This window comes from Vanellus vanellus (genome assembly GCF_965231255.1).
Source record: "Vanellus vanellus genome assembly, chromosome: 1".
Taxonomy (NCBI): domain Eukaryota; kingdom Metazoa; phylum Chordata; class Aves; order Charadriiformes; family Charadriidae; genus Vanellus; species Vanellus vanellus.
This window is the reverse complement of record NC_138905.1, coordinates 60,106,939-60,128,040: the sequence shown is the minus strand read 5'-3', so window position 1 is coordinate 60,128,040 and position 21,102 is coordinate 60,106,939. Positions and strand designations below refer to the sequence as shown.

Here is a 21,102-nt window from a genome sequence, read left to right as displayed (position 1 = left end):
TGGTTTTAAAGAGCTAGTGGAGAAGGAACAAATACACCTTTGGCTTTAATGTATCTGCCTTCTGGGATCGCCTCAACTTGTATGTTGTCCAGGGTGGCTCAGACACAGAAAGGTAGGAGTGAAAGGGAAATTATTTGCTTCCGAAATTGGGAGGAAGCAGTGGAAGAATTTTGACTTTGAGGGGTGCTTCTGCATAATATCTGCCAGGCTTGGGTCTGTCTGAAGAGGCGCAAATAAAAATCTCTTTTTTTAGGATTGTATCCTAGGACTGTAGCAAACACTCTCCCAAGAGCAAAAGCAAAGTCTGCCTGAAAGCATCTCCTTATCCAGCTTTGTTTAGCTCATAAAGTTTCAGGGTTTTGGGGGCCCTTTTACATTTCCTAAGTACAACTCTTAAGCACCTGAATTTCTGAGTCCTCCCTTTTCTGGCCCACTGTCTTTCATGACTGTTTTGCTTAGAGTTATTGCCTCTTTTTCCTGTCCTGTCCCCGTCCCTTCCTCCCCCCCCCCACCGCCCGCTTTAGTTTTCCAAATCCTCCTTGGCCACAGTGTTGCATTCAGTGTCGATTATTTTAATTTACTGAACATATCAAACAAGCTCCGGTTTCACTTGGTATTTCATCTTCCTTTAGAGATTTATGCCTCCAATCTCTGCTAGATTACTGAGGCAAACAATGAATTAAATTAAGAAAATTATAGTAAATGACGCTGATTCTGTCAATAACATCGTTTGCTACTTCTCAGAGGTTGCACTGTTCACTCAGTGACCTCTTGTTCCATGTACTCGAAAAAACATCAATCCACTTCTTATGATCACTTGTCAATCTGCCATTCATTATGTACCTCCTGGTTCTCTTTCTACAAAAAAGAAAGTTTTTATAACCACAGGTGAGTTGTCTGAAGAAAGAAACTGTGAGCAGACTAAAACCATGGGCAGGATTCTGCATGGCCTGTAGGTATGTATTAACACATACCGAGACTTAACACGTGCAATGTATGTGAAGGACTGGAGACACTCAATTATTTTTGCTTTCAGTGGAAGAATTTTGTGATATACTGACATTTGGTATCCCTATAAAACATTTGGAACAGTAAGTTAATATAAATTAAAGCTTTACAGCATTTTTATTTACATAATTGCATTTTAGATGCTACCCACCCGTACATTCCTGGGTTATTCTAATGTTATGTGGTTGTGACACATTTCTCTCTGCCAGCATTAAAATGGAAGAAAGGAAAAAGCAAAAATGCTGCAGAAAGAAAGTAACTATGAAAGGTAGTCATCTCTCAGTAGAACAAAAGATACTGCTTTGTGGGGTAACACGGAACAGAATTGACATCAAGTTTAGTTGTGTATAATATAAGCTTTCAGGTTTCAGGACAAATACATGAAACTTAGCTCTGCCTTTGGGGAGGTGAGGTGGGGAGACAGGCAGCCTAAGCCTTTATATATACAATTCTGCTCTGGCAAGTATAGAACGGGGAAACAAACCTCTTTTGGCAAAATCCTCTATCCAGATCTATCTGTGTTCTGTTAGGCTATTCTTATGAACATTTTCGCTGAACAGAACTGCTTTGCAGAGGCTGAAATACAAATTCACAAAAACTGGCATGATTTCCCCAAATATACAAAGGCATATCGACATAGAGATGACCCAACCACAGCTTGTGCAATCCTTTTTCTAGTTACTCCTTTTAATTCAATCCAACATATTTCCGAGAAGCAAACCCACTATTATGGCGAATAATTTTCTGATAGCGCAGGGATATTTAAATGGACTCATCTTTTCTAAATGGAGGCTTCACCATCTGTTCTGCTCTTTTATTACAAATAGAGAGGGAACCTAACTCACTGCATCAGCATGTAAAGCCTAGCTTCAAAATGATTTAGATGTACCTGTGTGTTCTTTATGCATCTGGTATGTTTTCTCACACACCAAACACAAATCAGTGGGAAGACCTGTCTCTTGTAACCTAATAAATTCTCTCTCTGATCTAGTGCCTTTATTTCCTTCTCACGGCAGCAGAAATTGATGGCCAGTAGTTTGCATTTTATTAGGACAATTATGACCCTGTTGCTGTCCTGCAGGAGTTAGATCTTTATTGGGCTGACATTCTGTGACACCGTTTACCTCTTTACAGAAAATGAGCCTTGATTCCTATTCTTTCCCTCTTGCTGGGCCTACATACGCTTCATCATGGACAGAAATCTTGTAGGAAATGTGCTGAGGATGTGCCAGACTGCTGAAAAGCTCTGTCCTTCCCCAAAGGATGCCACGCAATCTCCTTGAGACCATTTAGAGAAGGAACATATTCTCAGAGTAGCACAGAACCAGAAACTCCAAAATGCATCACACTGCATCAGTTTTACTGCTTTAAACGACAAGTTTTGCAGTAGGTTAGGAAGGGAGGTACAAGTTACCACATCTCGTACTCTCTATACAAGGAGACTGACTGCATGCTCAGTACAAGCATTAATTCAAAGAAAACCATCAGGGCCTACCTGTGTTGTAGCCCCTCCCAAGCGCTGGCCAGGGCCGATGATTCTTCCAAAGGTTGCCCAAATACCAATCACTCTGGTTCTCCACCAAGCCAAGAACCTGCTGCCCTGGAAATGAGCAAATTGCAAAAAGATCATGACACAAAAGACGGCCAATCAATGGAAAACACAAATGAAACCTGGAGAGGGACAGCCAGTGGAAAGAGAAGACAGAAGTTCGGGTGCTGCCTTCCTTTCACGCATTCGGAAGATGCCTGCGTATGTAGCAGAGAGCAAGCCTGGCGCAGCACACTCAGCACGGCTCATTTCTTTCCTTCTCCCCTGGCTAGTCTGAGTAATTAAACACTGTGGGAACCTTTGTCATGCTGACAAAAATATATCACCCAGACAAATCCAAATGCTGCTTGATTTTGGAATACAATGATGAAGAATCCTCCTAGTGAGAAGTAAGTGTTGGTAAAATCATCATCTAATATGAAGATCTGTTTATACTCTGGTGGAGATAATATAATTGAAGAACAAGGCTCAGTATAACAAATTATCCTCTTCCCATGCTCCCCCCCACTAATTTCAGGGACTTTTTTCTCAGTCACAAAGGAAATCCCTTTTGCTCAGGAAAATATTGGATTCTACGTGTTTCCCTACATAAGAAAGTTGCACTGCTTTAATTTAAGAGAGTAATTTAAAAGACATTTAGGTAAGTCTGTGTGGAACGCTGCATAGAAATTATGATTTCAGTTTTAGATGGGCTTATTTTGGTTTAGCTTACATTGATTAGCAGCTGGCTTCAGCTAGAGTAAAACGTGTTTTAAATCAAATGTGTCTAGAAGGTTTGCACTGCTTAAAAATCAACTGAAAAATGAATGTTTGTATAGATAAGGACTTAATTATCTATCCTGAAATGTGCTGTATAAAATGTAAATAAGAGAAGTGATTGAAATGATGCTCTGGTGAGAGAGGATGGAGGGAAGGGGAAAACTCTATTTGGATCTCGTCAAACTAAGGAAGAGGAATGGTGTTTTGACAGAGGAACCTACCCAGTGAGGACACGAAGACTGGGACTGGAAATTATTTTGCAACCTTTTGAGAAAGCAATTAAGCATTATCCTCTGAAGGCACATTTTCAAATCCCAGCTATGTTCATAAAACTGGGTGTATGGTCACAACAGTGCGCTGAAAGCATTAAATGATCATTATAGGTTGCTTATGTAGGACCATAGCTGTATCACTAAAATTTTGGTATGGCCCAAGACAAGATCGGACTGAGAATTAAGACATAAAGACAGAAGGGATTAATTCAATTTTATAATCAGCTAGGAAGACGTTACGATAGGTCAGGGGATTGCAATACTCTCCTGCGGTATCTCTAATTCAGTGGAATGTCAGTAACCCCCACACGTGTCTCAAATGCTGTTTTAAAGACTGTGGGCAGCAGTGAGTGGCCAATGCATATAACATATAAATCAGAAGAATACAAAAGCATTCAAGGAGTGAACACAAATCAATCTAGAAATAACCTTGAGAGGTTACCAAGTCCACTTCACACCACTGTTCAGGATCACCCTACCCTATCCTAATCACAACATGCCAAACTTCACCAGACCTCATTGTCTAATGATGTCTTTCCTTTTCCATTATATGTTATATATAATATATATTTAACTTTTCACATTATACTCCATACCTCATTTAATACCTCATACCTCATTCACATTATACTCCATACATCATGGAAAATCCGGGGGAGGGCAGAAACGATCATATAAAAGACCTCCACACATTTATCACCTCATCGGTGCTACTCAAAACTGGTAATATTAACAGAGTGCAATGCACAAGAGAATGAAGATGGCGTACAAGTATCTAAAGGGTGGGCTGAAGGAGGATAGAGTCAGGCTCTTTTCAATGGTTCCCAGTAACAGGACGAGGGGTAATGGGCACAAGTTAGAACACAGGAAGTTCCGTTCAAATACACGGAAACACTTCTTTACAGTGAGGGTGACAGAGCACTGGCACAGGCTGCCCAGGAAGGTCGTGGAGTCCCCTTCTCTGGAGATTTTCAAGACCCGCCTGGATGCAGTCCTGAGTAATGTGCTCTAGGCAATCCTGCTTTAGCAGGGTGTTGGACTAGATGATCTCTAGAGGTCCCTTCCAACTCTGAAAATTCCGTGATCCCGTGATTCCGTGAAGGAAATGACAGATTAGAGGCAGATGCATCCTAAGCAGCTGATGATTTGTTCGTACAGATAAAACTGTAGCATCTCTCAACCTGTGAGCCATATGAAACCCACTAGACAGCACATGAGGCGCCATGAGCCTTATATTGTGACGAAATATGAAAGGGCTCTCAACTGGCTGAAACAAGTCTCAGCCAAAAAAGGTTGAGGGGAACAATTTAAACCAACACTTGCTGCTTCTGTGTTGGAAGATTGCCTGTTCTTTAAAACCACTCCCTTACAGATGAGATAGAATAAATCAAAATAAGAAGCTACCATGGCTAGTAAAGGATGAGAAAAAAAAAAAAAAACAACAACAAAAAACCCACAATAAAAAATGCAGGTGCAGCTGGGCTGGAATGGATTGGCACAGCTGGTAGGAAGTGAGTGACCCTGCCCATATTCTAACAGCGCATTTCACAACTCAGCAGTCCACAGATCCTTCTCAGGATAGTACTGCTAACATCAAAAGAAATGTTAGAATTCCATTTGCAAGAAGCAGATACTGAAGTTCCTTACCATGGAGCATCAATCTGCTTTCATTATTTTAGCCCCATGCATTTCCCAACAAGCCACAGAGTTCAGCCTTCAAACTGATGAATAATAAAAAATGAACAAACCTTGCTTCTTGTTAATGGTTTTCCTTTCCCACCTACCAGTCCAAAAATCTCAGTTCTGACAATGTACCCCTGAAGCACTTATTTCTTAGTTATTATTTCTCATGCTAAGATAAACTGAAAAGACTCAGGAAATTATGTTCACACATATTTATTGTAGCTGTATCATTTCCTTCCTCTTTTTCCCTTTATTTTTGAAGACACCCAAACAAATCCTGCTCTCACCACTATTTCTTGAGGTTTGATACGGCACATAGGACAAGAGGAAATGGGTTTAAGTTATGTCAGGGGAGGTTTAGATTGAATATTAGGAAACACTTTTTCACTGAAAGGGTTATTAAACATTGGAATAGGCTGCCCAGGGAGGTGGTGGATTCACCATCCCTGGAGGTGTTTAAAAAAAGGGTAGATGTGGTACTTAGGGACACGGTTTAGCAGTGGTTTTTGTCAGGGTAGGTTAATGGTTGGACTTGATGATCTTAAAGGTCCCTTCCAACCTCAGCAATTCTATGATTCTATGATTCTACATGGATGAAGGCAGAAACTAACATCATGTAAGCTTTAGGGCTTAGATACACAGATCAGATAATGCAACTTACTGTGTATCAACTGAGCTGGAATAACTGCCTGTACACGTCCTTTTAGCTTGTCATAAATAGTAAAATGTGTTAGCTAACACACTTTAGTTTGCTTTTGCAATGGCCTGGGAATGTGCACGTGTTCATGTACTGTCCTAGAGTAGAGCATTATGCAACTTGTCAGCCTGTTGTAACCCTTGCTGGTGTCCAAAACCTACTAGGCAGATGTGAATGCCTGTCTCCCAAGCCACCTTGCAGAAAGTTATGAAGAGATGTTTTGTATCTCTACTCTAGTTATATTTCTGTTTTCTCTAGGCTGGAATAGTGTTGCTGTCTCTGCCAAAGAAGAATGTATTTTTATTTCCTTTTACATTGTCTCTATGATCTTGACTTAGAGCAGAAGTGATTAGGAAACCAGAACTTCAGCTGCATAGGAAATATTAATGGTTACAAAAAAAGTTTTCATTCTGAATCAGTACAGAAAAAAAGAAATTCAGAAATATTCTCTGGAAAAAATTCCCCAAATATTTTGATCCGAAGACACCAAAATAACCACATCTAAATGTACAACCCTCCTCATTTTAAATAATATCAAACAATGTGACACGTAATACAGATGCATAATATATGCCATATACACCACAGTATTCTATGTATCTAAAAGTTCAAACAAAATAAAATCGTAAGTTTTGCCCTTCCAATTTTGAACTAAAAATGTTTCACTTAAAGCTTTCATCAATTTTTTTTTTTTATACTAATGATCTGTCCAGTGTATCTGAGCATTACCAGTTATTTCATTTAGTTATTTACTTTTTCAAATGAATAATGAAGTTATAGAACTGAGGCACTGGCCAAAGCAATGCACGGTGTTGAGCAGACACAGTGAATGCTCCTCTTGTCCACAGTTCTCTGACCATCCATCAGCCCCAACAAGTCCCTGCGCCACTCTTCACGCCTTCCCCGCAAGGTGCCTGCTGTTCTGCAGAAACTTTCACCAGCTTTATTTCACCTCTGATCATACCACAGTCTGAATCCAGATTTTCTGAAGAGAAGGGCTAGAGTTCCTTCCCACCAGGGCCTTTTGTAAAAGGCAAGCATAAGAGAGTTATGCGAGTTATTCTTCCAGCAGATGAGAACACGGTGGCTGCCATAATGAATTTGAATCGTTCAGCATTCTGAGTTGCCTGTTTCTTCTTCCTAAGAGTTATTATAATAAAATACCATCACTAACAGCAAAAGCTCTGTCACTGTTTTCTGCTCTGGCCCTGCAGTTACGACTAAGTGCACTCCTCTCACTCTCTGTTACTCCAGGCACAAGTTAGCTTATGAAAATGAAGCTCTTTCTTACTTATTCATACATCACCACTAACGGCCGGACAACAAAAAACAAGGCTATGATTCTGGCATGACCATGGTGAAAAATTATCGAGCAGGCAGAATTACAGGTGGATTGTTGGAAACGGGGCTGTATGCTGCCTGGCTGCGGGACGAGACTTCTCCAGAAGGCAGCTGCACAGCTACAGCGTTTTGCACGGTACAGCTCCCTGACAGCTCTCACATGATGAGAAGTGCTTCTCTTCTTGCAAAAGCTTAGCTGTCGCTGGGAAGAGGTTTCCATGGAAAAAGAGATACTTCCGAGCCTGACAACTCAATGCCTTCGATTCCGCTTTCACTTCATAGATTTTTGGTGGCTAATGGATGGGAAAGCATGATCCTCTAATTCAGGCACTAGAGGGGATTCCAGATCTCATCTCAGCTCCTAGCTCAGATACTGATTTCTTGGATGACACAGGACAGGTCACGTAACAGCCTCTTGCTCGATTTTCCCTTAATAAAAATGGAGATAACACTAACTTTTTTACCCCTTTCCCATTTTGCCTGCCTCACATATTGTAAATGAGGTAATAATTAGGTAAACTGAGGTAATAACTGTGTGCTAGTTTCTACTGAAAGAATAGCAGCAGCTGCATGTGGCCAGGCTGAAGACCAATCCAGCACAGAATTGTGTCTCCAGCAGCAGGGAACACAACAGGGCAGCTGTATGGTGGCACTTCTTAATAGTGGTCCTCTGGCTTCCAGTGACTTGTGCCACATGATACATCTGAAGAAGTATCAGCTTTTATTTATGAGTCTGGTATCTGTTAGCTTCATTTGATGCCCAGTACAATCTTGGTGCCTGTGAACAATATTTTCCTATTCTGCCCTGATTTTTCCCAGTTTTAGATAATTCTATCTTCTCTAGAGTCTTTGGTACAAAGGACCTAGCCTCAGCTCTTGCCTTGAGGTATTTTGCTATTACAAACAATAATAAGTAGTAAAAAAATATAGTTATTACAGCTACTTGCAACATCTTCTTTAGTGGAAGACTTCTTTGTTCCTTTTTTTGTCTTAGAGACCACAGTGGCTTTCACATGACTCCACTGCAATCACAGTAAGGGCAAGGGACCCACCGCAAATCCTTTGGGTGAGTTGCACTTTCTGTGGTCCTCAGGACATCAGGCTGTTTCCAGAAAGGGAAATTAAAAGGCATGTTAAGAGTGGTGGGAAGGGGGGGTGGGGTGGGGTGCCACCTTTTGACTGCCCACGGCCAAAGGATGAGCTGATATCAGAGGAGACATCTGTTTCAGCACAGCTCTCCTGGTTGTTACATCCACAAGGTTTAGGTATATTTGGTACAGGCCTCCAAAATGAAAAGCGAGTGCAAAGGATTTTTCAGCCTTTAAAAACATAAGAAGTAAGCAATTTCTACACTGCGGAGGTTATTAAAGGAGAACAGAGCAGAACTCTGTCTTGCTACTTCTAACTACTTTAACAGCTGTGGTTTAAATCATTAGGAATTTAATATAGACACGAATGCAGGAGCCACAGCCAAGTACTGCCAGCGCGATGCACGTCTTCAGTGTAAGCTGTAAGAACAGGAGAAGAACTCAACAAGAATTTCAGATTCAAGCTTGGCAGGAATCAGGAGAACTGCAGAGTTCTGCTACCAAAATGGGACACAGATAGAGAATAAAAAGGTGACAGTAGGAAAGAGGGGAAAAGGTACATATTCTGAATGCCGGAACATTTCTAAATTGGCCAGTTCCAAGCCTGACGAACATAGGACTAGCTGAATCTATAATGGTACAATGAAGCTGGGTTATTTTCTGCACGACTTGGAGTTAAAATCTTTCATTAATGTCCTTTTCCTCTTCTCCCCTTCTCCCTTCCTTTCTGAAATGTGTGAGGCCACATCCTTAGCTGGTATAAATGCATGACTTCAATGAAATCAGTGTACTTAAGCTGATTGATACTGACTGAATGTGTTACACTTCCTGTTAAGTCCTGCCTGAGTGACTGACCTCGTCTCTATGGCCTTCCAGTCCCTGATCTTGCACTGGTTCATACAAAATACGTGGTTTCTAAAATTTTCCACTTCTCCTGTCACATCTCTCATCCACCTCTTCAGATCACTGTCAAGTTCAAGCTTTTCATCCTCACTATCGATGCCCTGTGCAATTCTTGCACTGTCTATATCAATTCGTGTTTCTTCCTGCTCCCAAACTTACTCCTCTCTTCTACTGCCATGTCCTCTCTCATCCCGGAAAAAGATTCTGCCTTCTCATGCAACAAATGCCCTGAATTATCTCTGAAAATATATTTCAAGCACAAAAACTCTCGGCATTTTCCTCTATAAAGCTTTTAGAAATTTTTCCATGAATCCGGTGTAAAATACGCACATGAAATCTTGTATGTGAACTGTAACACAAGTCTGTGTGCCCCCAGAAACACAGAAATGACATTTTCTCATATGCCCGTACAGTGCATGATACACCAGGTTCAACAGAATCGAATACTTTAACCTCTACTGTGCATTAATTTCAGAGGTGTGCATACACATAACAGATGTATGCATTATACGTGTATGCACACATACACATGTATACACATACACACACACACACACATATGCATGCATAAAAATATACAGATATGTGTGTGTATATGTTGCGGTTTGGGCTGGGCTGGCCACTAAAATGAATGACAGATGCTTTCCCCAACCTCTCCCTTCAGGTAGAGAAGGATGAGAGAGAGAGACTTATGAGTTGAAAATAAACTAAACTACTTCAATGAAATATTATTTAAAAAAAGATAATATTATAAAAATAATTAAATATATACAATACATAAAATGCATATTGAGCCCCCAAGACAATGATCATGTCACCAGCAGGCACTGGGAAAGCCCCAGACTGGACACAGTGATAGATGGGAACTGGATCTGGATTCCGGAATGCACGGATTGGGATCAAAGGCAGAGGAACAGACAGAGTCCTCCTTGGATGCCGGCCATTGAAGAAAGAGACTGACCCCTTTGATCCCTCAGCTCTTATGCTGAGCATGAGGCAGATGGGATGGCATACCCTGTTGGTCAGTTTTGGGTCACCTGTCCTGTCTGCTCCTCCCTGCAGGTGGGACCCCACTACGCTTTTCTGCTTCCGACCCTCCAACGGGGCACACAACAAAGTTCTCTGGCCTTGGGTGTTACAGCAATAAGCATAAGCAAGAGCCTCTCTGCATAGCATTCCTTGGTATTAATTATAAACATCAGGACATATCTCTGCTAGAAGCCGATACTGTCTGAAGAATACGATGTTAATTTCAGAGGCATAGTTAGAAGAGACTTAACTGAAAAGTAAAATTACTGAACAGAAAATTGTTTCTGTTTTACCTCAAACCAAGACAGTATATTTACAGGCAAGTATAGGAAAAGACAGTCTCTACCCCGAAGAACTTCTCTTTCACATGGGGAAAAGTCAAGTTTCGGGGAAAAATGCCTCCTACACAAGCTTATCTTTTTTATTTGATATCTCATTTGCATCAAATACGTTGCTGTTTCCCAGCAGCCATTAGCCCTTCTTAGCGGACTAACTGCTCATAGAGAGAAACTGCACGGACAGTTATTAAGGAGTAACTTGGATGAGAAGGAGGCTGAAGAGTAGCTCACTGAAGGTACTGCAGGACTGTCCCAGGAGGGAGCATCACATTGGAGAGCACACTGGTGCCAGGAGAGGAAGAAAGGAGACAGGCAGTGAATACCTGATAAGAAAGGAGGGTAGACAAGTGAAACAGAAGTAGAGACAGTACATCAAGGGCAGGGGAAGACAAGATGGGCCACGCTGAGTCAGTGAAGGAGAAAGAAGCTAGTGAAAGGAATAAAGGAAGGCACTGGCAATGCTGGAATAAGGATCTAAAGCAATGGTACCAGCCGACTTTTGGATGTACTCAGGGGCGGTGATGCGGCCAGGGTAAAAGAAGTTACAGCAACTTGGGCCAGAGAAGAAGAATAACTCAGCAAGAGTCTGTACAGAAACGTGACAAGCGTTTTGTAGGTGGTAGGAGGGAGGACTCAAAAAGCACAATCATACACAAAAGTTGATCAAGAGGATGAAGTATACAGAATTGGACTGAGAAAAGGTTGGGCTAAAGAGCTAAATCTGCGGTTCATCTTCATAAGGAAAGATGAAAGAATTAAATCAATCAAAAGAGAAGAATATATTTCGTTTCCACGCATCTTCTCCTCTCCTCCAAGGAGCTTGTTAGAAAAATGAAGAGGACAGTGAGGAGTCCAGCAAACCACAGTAAAGCTAGCAAATCTATCATTAATGTTTGTAGCACTTTCATCTGCAGAATTTCAGGGAAGTGGACTCTCAGCAGCTGAGCAGAAGAGAGTAAGTGTAGAAAAAAACCTTTAACAAAACTTTTTGAGGTTTTCTGTGACAATGGCTTCACGCACCCACGACAACAGGGCTCCCGTGTTGTCAGCAACTTAAGAAGAATTCGAAGATGTTATGATTTGGACACACACAAAAGTTTTTGCTTGTTTTCTGCCTGGCAGGAAAGGATATGCCTGACACTTTGTCAGGAAATGTGCTCCAGCATGGAGTTTGAGGAAGAATGAACCTGGCCACAGAAACTCTTGTGAAATTGTAAGCCAGACCAGAAGGGATGCCCATACCAGCTTCAAGTGCTGCTAAGCCTGTCCTTCCTCACCTCAGTTTTTATGTCACTGTTTATAGCACAAAATGTCCCGGCAGCAGAATTGACATCTGATTAACAGCAATAGGAGACTTGAAATGAACCCTCTCTGAGGTGATGGGCATTCTCTCCTAACCAGGCTGCAGGAGGTCAGCAAGATGTACTCGTTGCTCTGACTACACACCTCACTTTTTTATTCACACCAATAGCAGCTTAAAGGTTGTGTGCCCCGATACTGCTTTTTCCCCGTCATGGTCTCCCTTTTAATTTTTAATTTATTCAATATAAAAACTCACACTCTTACAAAATTGAAAAGTTCTTGCTCTGAAAGCAGCAAAAAGTCCTTGTGAACACAGCGAATTCCAATCCACTAGTTCTAATATTCAGGCATTGGTCTGAGAGAAAAGATATTTTTAAATGACTGTGCTCAGTGTTTCAGGAACATACAAGCTATTAAAACCATGACTTGAATTTGTGCTATGCAGAAATACGTGATCACTGAACAAAAAATGCCTTCTTTTTTTCTGCCAAAGATAATGCAATAAAACTGTCTTGGAGGAGTGTGTGAAGAGCATGAAAGTAACCGTTTGTGCGCCATGACTCTGTCTGTCGCAACTGTCCTAATTTTAGAAAGGGGATAAGGTCTCGATACGCACATTTTTGCTGGCACAAACCCCATCTGTGAAATGCGTCTCAGTAATGGGGAGCTGAGCAGCAGGCTGCAATGTGTAATCGATAATCTAACTCTTATGCAACGCCTGTCATTAGTAAGGCTTCACAAAGGAAAGGAGAAGCCGAGGCACATGGTGATGGAGTGACATTTCCAAGGTCACCAGGGAGGCGAGTCGTAATCTACGAAGAAATGCCAGGACTTGTGAGACCCAGAGCACTGCTCTTAGATACTGAGAGAAACCATCCTTTTTAGTAGGCTAGTGCCTAAACTGTCACTGCCAGCAACCATTTAGAAATTCCCACTCAGCTAGTCTTTTGCTGTGGTTTGAGCAGCTGTCAGCTTACTGGGTCCACTGATGGCCGAGTTTTTCTTGCCACATCCCTGAATGCTATGTCCTGCTCTGCCATAGACTTACTTTGGGTACATCCCTTGGGATTCCAGGCATCACTTTCCTCTTGATTTTCAGGCAGCTGCTCATTTCAGCTGTAGCGATGTGAACCTTAAGCTGCCTCCATTAACTGAACAAACTTAAGTCAGCTTCACTTCTGGGTAACAGGTTAGCAGCTGGCTGTTTGTTCCTCACTTTTGTTCTGTACAATGAGGATAACACCACTGCTTCACTACACTTCATCAGGTTTCAGTAATCGGTGTTTGAGGTTGTTGGAATAGTAAACTGTTGTTTATTAGCAATCAATCAGAGACAGAGGGTAAGAGCTTTGTAATATTCCAGAGACTGTTCATGGAAACTGTGCACAGCTTCCTACTTCATAACCTTTTTGGCAGTTATCGTATACAAACAGCAAGATATTAAACCCCCTTTCTTTTTATTTAAAAGGAACAAATCTTCCAAATCGAGAGACACACCAGGATTGTTTGTAAGCAAGAAATCAGTAGGTGTGTACCATAAGTACTTGCTCTGAGCATCAAAGAAGTCAAAGAATGTAGAAGCAGTGGCAGAAAAAAACCCACGATGAAAAAAATGAAAAGGATTGGTTTTCTGGTGACAAGTAAAAAAGCCAAATCATACCAAACCAAAACAGAAAAAAACAATGTCATATTTAGTAGAAAAGGGCTGTAGTTGCCCACTGAACATGAAAAAGGTCAGCAAGTTATTGTATGTGGTGTTGAAATCCAACTATGTTGACATTATTTTTCCCCTTTCTTGGGTTCAGTTCTGTTAAAAAATAAACAAGCTCTGCATTTCTGTTTGGCTATGTGTCTTTACCAGCCTATTCAAATTTTTCAGGATGAAAATTCAGGAGTCGTTCCTTCAGTAGATGCAAATCGCAGTAAGAGGCTGCTACCTGCCTAGCACTTCTTGCCAATGCTATTAATGGCATTTACTATAGTGACAATTGGTTTATGTAAACAGCTCACCTTATCCTTTTAATTATAGCCTTCAAGTCAGGTTGGAGCTCACAAACACTACAGCTAAGAATTATTTATGCATCAGGAGTATCAGATGGTAAGATGACACAGCAAACATTTGTTCACATCTAATGACCAAGCACAATTAGTCCTATAATGGGAAATATGATAGAGCTCTAATACCAAACAACAACCTGCTGGTTTGCATCTTGAGCCTACAGAATAAGAGATGCTTCTGCCTGATACGACAAAACAGTGGCTGTACCAGAAACTTCACGCTTTAGTGATGAGCTCAAGAGTCTCGGGATCTGTTCCTCATTCTAATGTTGACCGGCTGTGCAATCACAGATGGGTCACCTCTCTGTCGAGCTTCAGCCTCTCTAAGTAGGGCATGATTCTGCAGTCAGGCTAAATAGTGGATGTGCACATAAGAAGAAAAGAACAACCTGGAGAACAGAATGGAAAATTTTATCCTGACACAGTGTTCCAAGTTATTGTGTCAGCAAGAGATGGAGCACTGCAAATACCTAATAAATGTGCAGAGAATTATTCTTAAATTTGAACACAACCATTCTTTCTCTATGTCCTTCTCTGTCTTTTAATCTGTACCCTGGAGACATCTAGATTTACAGGGCAAAGTGGTGGATGGTTGAGATGTTCTCTTGCTGAAAATGCGTCTACTCATAAACTCAACTTGAAATCATACATAGCATTGACTCAGTTTTGCCAGCATGTAATAACCCTGTCCAATACTACAGAGTGAAAATTGGCACAAAGATAAAATTATGAAGCCATCACTCTCACAATACCTCGAGCTCCAAGGTTGAATAGTATGGTATGTTTCATGGATTGCTAGTAAGCATTAGTTACTGTTTGCTTTCTTAATTTACAGCTGTTACTACACGTATGACATGTTTTGCTAGCACGACAATGAAGTGGTTAATATTCCTGACCGAGAATGCGTTAAGGCTTGGAAAAAGCAATAAAAAACCCCCATTCTTCAGTCTTTTGCAGATCAATCTTTGCAGATAGTTCCAGAGGTTTTAGGATGTTTAACTAAAGTCCACCTCAGCACAGACATTTCCTTTTTTTTCCTGTTTATTGACTTAGCACTGAGTGATTCCTGTTGTTCTGAAGAACCTCAGAACAAAGAGGAAGAAGGCTGTCTCAACTGAGCAAAGGGATAAAAACAAGTGTTATGAAAATCAAGTCAAGCTCCTTCTCCCTCTCTGTTGTTTAATTATTTAGTTAGCGCAGGTCTGGCTTTGACTGAGACAAATATGAAAAATGGGAGCCCAATAGTACACAGAGAGTGCAGAATTTTATTACACAGCCCTGACTCAGAGAGACTTTAAAGTGTTACAAAAGAGTTAAAGTCTAAAAGCAAAGAGGTGAGAGATGAGCAGAAGGTGCCAGTTTCATTAAGTAGATATGCTGATGATAACGGGAAGAAAGGGCAAGACTCGCTGTCCACTGAAACACAACAACTCCCATAATGTATTCTGCACATCATATCGTTCGAGCCTCTAATATTTCATTCATTGATTTTATTGTCAAATGAAAAGGCGCTTGCTCCAAGTGGCATTTAGTGAGACAGATGGGGAGAGACCCAGACTTCATTACTGGGATTTTGCTCTCCGGATAACGTTGACATTATATGGGTAAAAAGCAGAAAGAGTGCAAAAGTCTACCAGTCCTAATGTTTAGAAAAGTCTCTTTGGTTCTCTTCCTGGAAGCTGAAGGGCTTTTCACCTGGTCAGACGGCAGCCTGCCTCACGTCAACTGCATCTGTGAAAAGGCATCACTCAAACTTCTCACGCAGGTGCTTTGAGACAAGCTCTGTTAGTCTAGGATTCAACTTTTGTGTTGATTGCTGTTTTCTGCTATAGGAAGACAGAAGATCAGAAGAGAAGTCTATGAACTATTAAACTTTCTGGCATCCAGTTTAAGGAAATACTCTGCATTGTGCTTACAAAACAGAGAGGACATACATATATGTATTCAACCGAGGCTGTTCTCTTTAGCCTCCACAGCAAATATCATCAGAGAAACCTTGGAATTGTGTTCACTGGCACTCAATAGTTACAAGTGGTTGCACAAATTGAGAGGCAAAGAAGAACTCAGAGTTCCTTTTAGCCAAAGGAATAAATGTATGGAAAAGCCAAACACCAGAAAGAAGGAAACACACATCTGCCTGGGAGTTCAAAAAGCACCCCAAAACAACCTGCCTGTTCCCAAATCCACCTAGTAGAGGCTAAGAGAATACTGAAACAGTGTCGGTGAGAAAAAGCACTCCAAACTTTGCTGTCTTCGGGAAGAACTAGAGGAGGAAAATGCACAAAGTAAAAGCAGTTTCTGGAAAAAAATCCAGAACTTTCCCTCTCAGAGAAGTATCATCAGTGAATGACTGGGTTATGATCATTCCTGTTTATTGTCCCTCCCTTTCCAGCCTCATTAATTTTGCTTTCCTCGTGCACAGCAGCATGGCCTCACCAAGAAGCTGCCTGCAGCCAGATGTTACGGACACTTTTTCAAGAGATAGGAGAAGTTGGTTCAAACCCTTACAGGCTAAAGAAGAGCCTGCAAGCAGGCCCTCCTTCTTCTGGCCATCTGCTCCTTCCCCTACATTAATATGTAAAATGTAGCACTAGCACCCCACAAACTCTCCTTCGTACTCTTCCCCTGTAATGAAGTCAACTTGTTTGGACCTTCTGAAAGGTCAGGTGCAGGAGAGTCAAGATGCAAAATGGATTTATGCTGAAAACAGCTGGCAGTTGTCTGGCTTGACCAAAATGACAGCGTCGGTAGGCAGGGACAGCAGCAGATCTTAAAAGTGCTTGTGTGTTGTGGTTAAAAGCAAGGTGCCTATCAGCAGCTTGGAAAAACTTTTGTTAACTGCTTTGTTAGTTACGTCTATAAACTCCATCTAGATTTAAATTTAAACAACAGTGTCCCTTTGTTAACCCGAGCCTAGTTTAACTGCTTTATTTTAGTGATTTTTATAGCAAGGTTTAGGGTGCAAGCTTTCCTTCAAAAATGCTAAAGAGAAGAACCAAAAAAAAAAGAACAAAACTCAGATACTGAAAATGTCTAGATAAAAACAAACCATACTTCCACAATAAAATGAGAGGGAGGCATGAAAGTACTAAGAAATCTGAGGCCGTCAAAATGCAGTAAGCCAGCTGTGCAACCACTGCAGGAAAGCGTGCAAAGGGCAGGAAGTTATGATAACAGTTAATCCCCTTAATCTCTACTAATGCATGAAGGGTAAGCAACATTTCTTTTATGAAGCGGTAAAACGCTGTTATGAGTTTTGAATCTATCTTGCATCTCAATGAATTCTTTAATCAAAAGAAAATCTAATATGGGTAAATTTCCCTTTACTTGATTCTCCTCTTCACCTGTCTAGGGACAAGATGGAAAACAATATAAAAATTGAAAGCTATAAAATGGACTTGGCTAACTCACTCCCTCATAACCGCAGATGTTAGATGACACACTGTACTTGCTCTTAAAAAGGGAACAAATGTATGAGATAAATAAGATAAAGAAAATTATCCGCAACCTATCCGTACGATAAGCCTCTTCTGCGTAAAAAAAGGTATTTCAAAACAAAGGGCTTCACTCTCTGTCTTCCTTGGCGAGAAAAAAAAGAAATCCCTCACCCACCAGATGATCACAAGACAGACCCTTTATCGGCGTGTAGTGCCATGTAGTGCAAGCTGATGTCACCTTTTTGTCAGTCACGCTGCAGATCTATTAAGCACCATAATAAATACAAATTACAATAGAAACACATTTAATACTTTAGCAAATTAAAAATGGATTGCCTTTCAAGTACTGAAAAATAGCAACAAATTAATATGCATTTGCAGATCAGAAAGGCAGTAAGTCAAAAAAGGGATGATGTAGATGACAATTTTGGCTGTGTATTGGGAAGATCAGTAAGACCCAGTTAAATCTAGAAATGAAATCTCAGCTTCCATTGGATTTAACACTGAAGGAATTAATTCAGACCTCAGCCACATAAATGCTGTAGAAGCAAGCACACTAATTTGAGAAATTATCACCCCATAGCAGGAGTTACTGCCTACCTAGTTCACCTCAGCGTTCAGCCATCTGGATTAGCTGCAGCCCTCTTCACTGGCCCTTTATAATGGCTGTACGGAGAGTGAGAGGGACTATGAGTCCCCATAAAATCTGTTAATGCAGCTCATGGAACAGTAATGAAGAGATGATGGCAATAATTTCTCAAATCACTCCAAGCAAAATTGTCAGGATATCACTTTATGCCTCCAAAAGCATCCAGTAAATGGGACATTTACATTAATCTGTTCTAATCTCTAGAAAAGGCACTGAGGACAGATTCTATAACCTGGTAGATTTGTGAGAGTTTCCCTTCAGTGTCTCACTTTAGCTTCCACGTCTGCCCTTTTAAAAGACAAAACTGATCTTCTTTCTCTAGGATTCTCTCCTGGACGTGCACAAATACTGTACTCACTCATACTATACAACTGTGTAGTCCCAAACAGACAGACCTGTCTAGGATTTACTCTTCACAATGAAAAGACAATGTAGGTGGCTCCAAATAACTCCTGTGAAATCATCTGTGCACAATTTTTTTTTTTCAAATGCCCCTTAACTAACTCTTATTTTAGTCCATCCAGTTCCAGCCGCCTTCTGGAGGTGACTTAAGCGTCCCTCTGCAGCATTTCTTAACTCCCCTCTTCATTTGTGCTACTTTTAGCTTGGACCTAGGCTTGTTCCCTATCATGCCCTAAGCGTTTTCAGAAAGGAACCTCTTTTTCACAAGATTGTTTTACTTCTAATTTGTATGATTTTCTCTCCGTGTTCAATGCTGTGAAATATGGATTGTCAACAGTGCTTTGTAATTTGGCACAAGAAATGTAGGGATCATTTTCAATGGTACGTACATGCTCAAACCAAACCAAACCAAACCAAACGAGTAAAAGAATACAACACTCGCTCTACAATACATGAAATGCCAGTTTCTTTCCTTCTAGAATAAGATGTGACCTTCTGACTGAATTTGAAGCTCTTACTGTCACTTAGGCTCAGCCCATTAATTGCATGAGGAAAAAAACTCCAAGGCATAGATCAAATTCTGGGACAGCCTTCCATTTGTTATCACCACATGAAGAGGAACTCGGCTCCTGCCTTCCCACGAAAGGAAATTTCCCATTTAAGCTTATAAGATCAATGCCGCAAAAAAAGAAATGCGTGAGCACGCATGCACTGAAGGAAAGGAAGATTTATGTTAAGATGTGACTTAAGACACTAAGGCATTAAAAAGAGATCGTTATCTGTTTTGGAGGTGGAGAGAAGATCTTCTATACATCATTACCAGATTCTGATCAGCTAGAAACTGTAAAGTACTAATGTTATTTCATTTCACAACAGATGGGAAGGTTCACCCCTCAGAAGGACTGAATGAGGGCTGAACAGCAATCATAAATTATTAACTAATTTGAAGGATTTTTTCTCTCGTCTTTTCCTCCAAGTCCTCTGAGCTAATTTCGTAGCTAATGCAAGGACAGATCTGAGGGAGTAATTATCAAGCAGGTACGACAGGATTAAGTAAATGCTCTATGACAAGACAATGCTGGGCTTCTCTCACTGAACCACTACATAAATTATTTGTGGCCAGGATTAAAGTATTTAATTAAATCATCCTTGCACAGATGAAACACGAAAATTATTTTTTAAATTGCTGCAAGAGAGAAAAAAACTTCCCTTCGTTTGCTTCTTACAATCTATTATTGAGTTTGTAGTTCAAAAAACAAAATGATCAAACCAGCGGTGACTCACTGGCAAGAGCATTAGGATAAATCAAAGTACCTTGAAAGTTATCTCCTTGCATACTCTTCTCCCCCAACCACGATGATTGCAATGTTATGCAAATGTGTTACTGGAACAAGGACAGCTTCCAGACCAGAAAGGTAGCGTCGCTCCGTGGCCTGAGTGGTTTACACACAGGAATTCTCCTGAATGTAAAGTTGTCTGTCACTTCAGTGAGCTCTTACTAAACACCAGCAGTCTGCTAGCAGACTTTGAAACAGAAAAGGGATTATCAATTTTTTGTTTTACACAAACAATAGTGGGAAGTAAGGAAAGGCTTGCTATTTAAGAAAAGAAGCGTGTGTAGTACAAAGGATCTTTTGACCTCTGAGAACAACAAAGGGGAAAAAATGAAATTATGACATAGCTCTTCCTCTTGAGGTATATTTTCTGCAGCACCAGAAGGGAGAACCAATGTTGCGGATAGAGTCGCTCAGGTAAGGTTAGCAGATCTGAAACGTCCTCTGCCTCTCCTATTGTCCACATCGGCAACTGTGAGACACAGCTAGCCTAGGAGAGGAAAATAGAGAGACGTACCTCGAGTTTTACGGACTGTACTGAAGAATATCTGAAGTTGTGGCTGAGCTGGGGAAGAGAGAAATTTCTTTGCTTCCATGAAAATGTTGTTTTGAAGTCACATTTAGTAAACTGTTCTAGCAAATGAACATCTGAGCTTGGTTTGCCTCCATTTGGCTGCAGAATTGAATGAAATAATCTGGTTGGTGGAAAAAATGCAAGGATTTGGACTTAATTCTCTAGCCACTGTCAACTAGGATGAAAGGACTTCGAGATATTTCTTGTTACTTGGACTAGTATCTTGGCTGGAAGAAAACCCAGTGGGGAAGAACTGAGTTGGTTATTAATGCAAATCCTTAATATCTCCCTTCAGTAGATAAAGGTGCTGCCACTTTTCGTACTGGATGTCTACTTCTTATTGCAGAAAGCAAATCAATCCTTTTAGGTTTTTTCTTTTAATTTCAAGCCATAACAAAAAGTAGAAAAAATAATAATTTGTACAAAATCATTACAGATGCATCAAATAACAAAGTACTGTGAATTGATTTTTAGGTCTAACAAACCTTGTCAGGGTCCCTTCAAATGACAGCTAAGGGGGAAAATCTACCTCCAGTTAAACGTTATCATTCCCTCTGCTATATGGAAGGTGAAATAAATAATTTTCTGAAAGGGAAAGGAAAGAAAGATAGATAAAACAAATATTATACATTTTTATTATTATTATTTCTTCCCAACTCTACTGTTTGGGAAACAGCAT

At 40.7% G+C, this 21,102-nt stretch overlaps 1 protein-coding gene across 3 annotated transcripts in view; it reads right to left on the bottom strand.

Moving 5' to 3' along the window:
* Positions 1-21,102, bottom strand: part of LARGE1 (LARGE xylosyl- and glucuronyltransferase 1) — a gene marked incomplete at its 5' end in the record, with an annotated part of 201,293 nt that overhangs the window by 59,939 nt on the left and 120,252 nt on the right. For all 3 annotated transcript variants that reach the window (XM_082495721.1, XM_082495723.1, XM_082495722.1), the window contains one exon: positions 2,504-2,608. In XM_082495721.1, the coding sequence (XP_082351847.1) occupies positions 2,504-2,608 (105 nt within the window). The remainder of the gene's footprint in view (positions 1-2,503; positions 2,609-21,102) is intronic.